Source organism: Ascaphus truei, chromosome 6 (genome assembly GCF_040206685.1).
Source record: "Ascaphus truei isolate aAscTru1 chromosome 6, aAscTru1.hap1, whole genome shotgun sequence".
NCBI lineage: Eukaryota > Metazoa > Chordata > Amphibia > Anura > Ascaphidae > Ascaphus > Ascaphus truei.
Window position 1 is genome coordinate 112,526,628 of NC_134488.1, and position 7,217 is coordinate 112,533,844.

At 39.9% G+C, this 7,217-nt stretch overlaps 1 protein-coding gene across 1 annotated transcript; it reads left to right on the forward strand.

Moving 5' to 3' along the window:
- The first annotated feature begins 1,490 nt into the window (after positions 1–1,490).
- C1QB (complement C1q B chain) lies at positions 1,491–5,002 on the forward strand. The gene is made up of 3 exons (XM_075605789.1): positions 1,491–1,673; positions 3,672–3,869; positions 4,074–5,002. The coding sequence occupies exons 2-3, from the start codon at positions 3,701–3,703 to the stop codon at positions 4,640–4,642; spliced, it is 738 nt and encodes a 245-aa protein (XP_075461904.1). The 5' UTR covers positions 1,491–1,673; positions 3,672–3,700; the 3' UTR covers positions 4,643–5,002.
- Positions 5,003–7,217: the final 2,215 nt, after the last annotated feature.

Sequence of the window (7,217 nt, forward strand, 5' to 3'; positions counted from 1 at the left end):
CACTTACCCCCAAATAGCCTCAGTCTGTGAGGTCTGCAATGGGGTCTGTACAATCGGCTATGAGTGGGCCAGTGGGTGTATGTCTTACAACAAGAGTTACGAGACCATACCGGTAGTAAGCTCCCCAAGAGACAAAATGTACCTCTTCAATAGCCATCCGAAACATGTTAATCAAATAACCCACATATAAATTAGAAAGGAGCTCTCTGTAGAGTGAGAAGTTACTCTGGCCACTGGTTACGCATAACAAACCATAACTTTACATTTACTTTGTGCACAAATAGTGATTCACAAAATTTCAAGGTTTATACCTCATTCTGCAAGTTATTCTGTGGTTAGTTTTAGCTGGTTGAACTCTTATTCATGTGACTATTCCCATCAGTCTCTTAACCTGCACACAGCCTGTGCTGCCTTGTCACTCATCCACAGCTTTGATGTGCAAGTAATGCTGTCTGAGATTTTCCACAGAATGAGGCATAAAAGGTTGTGAATCACTGTTTCTAGTAACTGTGGTTTAAAGGGTAAACTAGAGACAAGTAAACAATATATTAAAGCGTCATTCTATCATGTTTCAGTGCAGTCAAAAAGTCACATAAAAACATAAATTAAAATCGTGATGGTTTTAACTAAGCGCTCCATAAAACTGTCAGAAATGTTGAAAAAAGCATTAACTATTCTGAAAATATGAACAAATATATGGACAGTGATATATATGAGAAAAGGAGTGGTTCAGTGAGTAACGACACTGACTGGCACTGAGTTTGAAGCAGGGGAACCTGGTTCAATTCTCTGTGTGAGCTTGGGCAAGTCATTTTATCTCCCTGTGCCTCAGGCACCAACAAACATAGATTGTAAGCTCTACAGGGCAGGGACTGTGTCTGCAAAACTGTCTCTGTAAAGCGCTGTGTAAAACTAGCAGCGCTATACAAGAACAAACAATTATTATTATATCAATCACGCCAAAGAGAATGAACACCGCATTAATAATAATGATGATCATTTGCATGACAACCGGAATTCTTTTTCTACAATGTATATGCATTGTGTACAAACAGTGTACAGGAATTAGAGATGCTGAGCTGTTTTAAACGAATAGGTGTCATACAGTATAATCTTTCTAGTTATAATAGCAGTTTGGTATTTCAATTCTTAACTTGTTCCTTGGGCATTTATAACTTTGAGCATCAGACGTCATGAATAGGGCAGACTTCATTATTTGAATGAAAATCACTGTTTTACACGGAACGGGTGTGTTAATAATGTCTAGAATCTCTATAGCACTATATAGTGCACTTCAACATTTCCATTCTAATACGAAATGTTACTCTCACCCCATTGCGTATCTCGCACGTCCAACACACGGTTAATTTTTCACGTTTTTCTTGTTTTGCGCAACTTGATGATGAGCTCAGTAAATGTAATCTGAGATGGGTGGCGAAGAAAAAGCAGGATATGAAACCACCAAAATGCAAAAAATAATAAGTGCCAAATGTGTGAAAACAGGGACATGCATCAAGTGGTTGTTTTATTTCCTTTGTACCAATACAGCAACTTCTCCTTCAACTTCTCCTTTCTGCTGGCCTGCAATTGTGCAATGGGCATCGATGGCAAAAGGCAGGCGAAGATATCCCCAAAGCCTTGTTTTTCCACCTAGATCTAGAGGAGAAAGGAAGGTAAGAGACAAATGCTTCAGGGGAAATGTGACACTTATCATTGACAGAAACGTACATCTCTGGTCTTCCTGGTTGGTAGGAAAATGTTCAGATTTGGATTTAGGTAGATAGTGGAAACCGAGTCTTGCTGATGCAGATGTGGCAGGGAGCTGGTAACATATGAGAGATAAGAGGGTGAAGCTGTGACATAATGTTAACGGCATCTTCTGTCTAAGATGGAGAGCTCGGGACAAGAGCCAGTGACCTTGAACCAGTAACTTGCGATATAAACCAAATTTATTCTCGTAAAAATGTCGCTCCTTGTTACATTTGCATATTTCCAACAAATAATGCTCTAATTCTGCAGTGAAAATACTGTATTTTTAAGAATTTGATGATACATTTGAATGAAAAAAACATGAGTGCTATACACAGATATCAGCTGTTTTATTTGTAGCAATGGATTTTCACCATGTTTCATATGATTCAATGATAATGCATATGTATTGTGGTAAATAGCATCACAAAATGCCCAGTAGCACTGACATTTCCCCCTACATAATAATGTAATTATAATGTAAAATTATAATGTCATTTATTTTATATGTTAGCCCTACGAAAATGTCCAGAACCAATATAGAAACTGGAACATTACATTGAAAGAACCGATGATGTCCAGTCTCAGTCACATGAAAGTCTCAACATCATCAAAGCCCCTGTCTTTGAGATAAGAATAATTCCATTAATACTACATGTACACCCTCATACTCCTTCATTTCCATCCTTGAGCCTTGCATTCAAATATCTCTTCACTTTCATTGAAGGAATGCGAGTGAGAAACTAGAGCATAGATTTAGCTTTCAAATACATATAATAATGGTCACTTAAATATATGAGTATGTTTAGCATAACACATCATAGAATTTGGCACACCTGTCCATTGCTTTTACTAAGTCTATGACACCATAATGCCAAATTGTTATTGTTTTCCTGTTGCAAACTCTCACTTGCAATGGAAATATCTTGTAGAAGACACACAGTTTTAGCATGTCAGATGTTTGTAATTGTAGGACATAACAGGATCTCCCTCAGGTTCCACTATTTTCTGAACTGACACATGCTTATTCTCAGGTTGGAGATGTTATGTTTATTGACAAATGAGCCTGTTTAAAACAATTTCGCTAAGTGGCTCTTTAAATGTTAGCATTCCCAGGCATGCCGGGGAAGTTCTGGCAATACCCTTGTGTTCTTTAAGGCAGGGCATGTCACCCCTTCAGCGCTAGTATACAACAACCTTGTATTAAGAAGAAAATAATGAGCCCGCCATACTATTCATTCTCTACTTCTAATTTCTTAAGCTAAAAAGTGGCTTATGTAAAGTGTATAAATTAATTTCCCAACGTAGCATGAATATTTGAGTGGGTCGGGACCAAAATAATTCTGAACCTTTCAGAAATAGACTTTTGCTTCAAAACTGCTTTTTTTCCCATATTTATTTTGTGATCAAGCATTGGAGTTTTTTTTTTTTTTAATATTAACTGTGCATCTGTTGCAGAATTTCTTGGACATTGTTTGCACTGTTTTTACATAGTTTTTGTTACTGTTCTGCATTTTTGTGACTGTTTTGTGTTCAGCTCAAAAATATATAAACAAAAGCAATTCATATTAGGCACGTCCTAATTTCTTACATTCAGTTAGTCTTAGCACAAATAGACATGTGCAATTCTGCATCCTGTTAGCGCTGTGGACTAAAACATTCAAGAGCTGAAAAACACTTGTAGCACTGCACTAGGTAACTTACAGCATCTAAAATGGAGGCGTTGAGACGTAGGCACGGAACCACAAAATGGTGCTACGATTTAGCCGGCCTCAGCACCCTTTTGTGGATCTGGGCTTTAGTTGCTAGTTGTTGAAGGAGCCAAAAAAGGAATTTCTTTGCAATCTAGGGCACATCTGAAGATAAACGGTCGTCCAAAAGAACAATAAATGCTAATTAACCTTATTTGTGTAACTTTCCAGAGAGAGGCCTTTTCTGAACAGAACCCCAAATGAAAACCTGGCAAATGGCAGCCAGGCTGTTGATGCTCCTCATGGTTATTCCACTAGCCAAGTCACAGAGCTGCAAAGGCCCTTATACCATGCCAGGTTTACCAGGTATTCCAGGAGCTCCAGGGCCAAATGGTAAAGATGGGCCACATGGAACAAAAGGAGATGTAGGTAAGAAGTTAACCATCATCCCAATGTGAAGGAATTGTCATCTCATCACTGGGATATGCCAATCAGCCTAAAACCACAGTGGCTGAGCAGCACAATGCGTGTAATGATGATAATACTTGTTCCTAAAGCTATTTGTTTAAAGAAAATGCAGTTCCTTCTTGTCAAGAATTTTTTCAACCGTTTAATTTGGCTTTTTTTTGTCAGGTTCTCCAGGTGTATTTGAAGGCTGGAGCGAAAATGGGCAGATGGGTGATCCAGGACAGCCGGGTAATCCTGGGAAAGTTGGGCCAAAAGGGCCAATGGGCCCCCCTGGTCTGTCAGGGCAGCCTGGTCCAAAGGGTCCAAAAGGTGAATCAGGAGACTACAAGACCAGCCTTAAGTCCGCCTTCTCCGCACGAAGACTATCCTCTTCGCACCCCAGAAAGGATCAGCCTATTCGTTTTGATCGAGTCATTACCAATGAAAATGACCACTACGAGTCAAAAATCGGGAAATTCACGTGTCAGATACCTGGCATCTATTATTTCACCTATCATGCTACCTCAAGGGGCCATCTGTGTATAAATATCATGAAGGGCATAGCTAAGGGCAGCAAGGTAGCTACCTTCTGTGATCAAGTCTACAATATCTTCCAGGTGACCACTGGGGGAGTGGTTCTCCAACTACAAAAAGATGAGGCTGTATGGCTGGAGCCAACAGATAAGAATTTCTTGCTGGGAACCGAAGGGGCAGACAGCATTTTTTCTGGCTTCTTGCTCTTCCCTGACCCTTAATAGAACCCATTCTTTTTCTATGAAGATGGTTTGACAAAGTTAGCCTGTGTGTTATTGTGCTAAGTGACTTTATATCCTTTATCTCCAAACACAGCAATAATAATCCTATTTCTACCTGTCCTCTAAAATTCCAATAAGGTTCATTTGGTGTTTCTTGCAGGGGAACTGAAAAGACACCTTCTCTATCCTGTTACATATCAGGCCCTTTAATCGCGAAGTCTTACATTTAACACATTAAAAAGTCAAAATGGCAAATATGGTATCTTTTGAAACACAGAAAATATGTAAAAATATTGTTTCTTGCTTCTCTCTGGATAAATGCAACAGGGACATAAATGAATTTAATGTGATGAATATTTATCTGCGTGTTTGCATGTGTGCAATATATGTGCTTGTAGGATTAATATGGTAGTAAGACACCAGGGCAGGGATGGCCAACTCCAGTCCTCAAGGGCCACCAACAGGTCTGGTTTAAAAAATATCCCTGCTTCAGCACAGGTGGCTCAATCAGTCCTAATGACTGTGCCACTGATTGAGCCACCTGTGCTGAAGCAGCGATATCCTGAAAATCTGACCTGTTGGTGGCCCTGGTGGACAGGAGTTGGCCACGCCTGCTTGTGTTCTACCTTAAACTGAAATATTAAGGCATTTTCCTATCAGAATTGTAATTCTCATCTCCTCCATGAATTTTTATGACGATGTCCAAATCTTAACATTTCAGCTTTGACTCATATAATAAAACCAGAAACCACAAACCTATGATATAGAGAAAAAACATCCTTTTTAATACAGCAAATCAACCCCAACTATTTTTTCATTAATATCCAATTTTCCCGTGTCCACAAGAAGCTATTTCATTAAATCCCTTTGGCAAGTCACCTCTTACCACACACAAACGCAGGCGAAATTTCCCATTCTATTAGTATATTCCACACAGGTCTAAAGAGTGTGGCTTAGTAGCAAATGGTTATGAATCTTCAGGATAGATAGGGGATTGCAATGCCCAGAATGCAGAGGATGGCAGAAAAATGTGCTGTGAGAACGTCTGAAGAGCATGAAATGTTGGTTTAGAACTAAAATCAGCCTGGGTTTCTCCCTGATTGTCTGTCCAGCATAGTGTTCAGTTGGACAGGAAACCTGAAGAATAGGTAGACTGAGGTCTGTACACCTGGTTATACGCAAGCAGCAAAACATGGCTGCTCAAAATTTGCTGGGTGCTAAACAGACACCGCATCTGTGTGCAATCCATATATAAAAAAAGTCACTGGCACCCCAGTCTTAAAAATAAAAGATACATTTGTTGAAACGGTGTACCGTAATTAAAAATAGCGCTTGTGGTGCAGTTGCATGTCTCAGACAGGTCTGCAACCTTGTCTTTCCCCATTAGCAAACAGTGCTTCCGCTGCACCCAAGGATTCTGGGTAATGACATGCAAATGAGCACAGTGCGTCACTCTTTACTTCTTATCCATTTTAACATGGACCATTATAAGCTTATGAAACCGTGTCAACGTTTCGGTGCATTACTTACACCTTCATCAGGACCAGTGAAGTTGAAGGTGTAAGTAATACACGAAACATTGAAGCAGTTTCAATAAATGTATCTTTTATTTTTTATTTAAGACTGGAGTGCCACAGTGAGTTTTTTTCTTCCATACTGTGTATGTGGACAGGAAAGCAGAACATCTAACATCGTCCAGAGGGGGGCAGCAAACACCAAGCAACCCAACAGAATCCAACACATTGGTGACTCTCACATTCCGACACACGTGCTATGCTAGGCGTCCAAGGGAAATAATCAACAGGCACAGCTCGTGGAGACTGTCCTGTTTTAAAGAGGAGAAAAAATAAGTGTTACATGTTAAAAAAAAAAAAAAATCAAGAGGCAATTAATTAGTATGATGATACCTTTTATTGGTTTTATTGGCAACAATGGTTTGCAGCAACCAAGCTCACATGGTTCTGCTGAAGGTATTCGTCAGGGCCTCTCTACCACTGAAGGGGTTAATCTGCCATATGAAAGGCATGAATTGTATGGCAACTCTCTCTCTCTCTCTCTCTCTCTCTCTCTCTCTCTCTCTCTCTCTCTCTCTCTCTCTCTCTCTCTCTCTCTCTCTCTCTCTCTCTCTCTCTCTCTCTCTCTCTCTCTCTCTCTCTCTCTCTCTCTCTCTCTCTCTCTCTCTCTCTCTCTCTCTCTCTCGTTTTGGTGTTTCTTGAGCTTGCTGGGTTTTTGTGTGTTTATGAATGGTATGGCGCGCGCGCACACACACACACGTGGGTTTTTGTTTGTTTATGAATGGTATGGCGCGCGCACACACACACACACACACACGTGGGTTTTTGTGTGTTTATGAATGGTATGTTGTTGCTTTAAATCAAACTTTGCCACAACCTAAAGTATTAAAAAAAAAAATTTGTTTCACCAAAGGGGCTTAGATCCGCCCGCCAGGCACAGGATATCTTGGCAGTTCTTAACTGTAAAGAGGCAGTTCCGCTTAGCAGACAAGAAATACCTTGTTTTTCATCAACAACTTATCAATGCAATTGGATTCTTTTCCATTTAGTTTCGCCCTTTG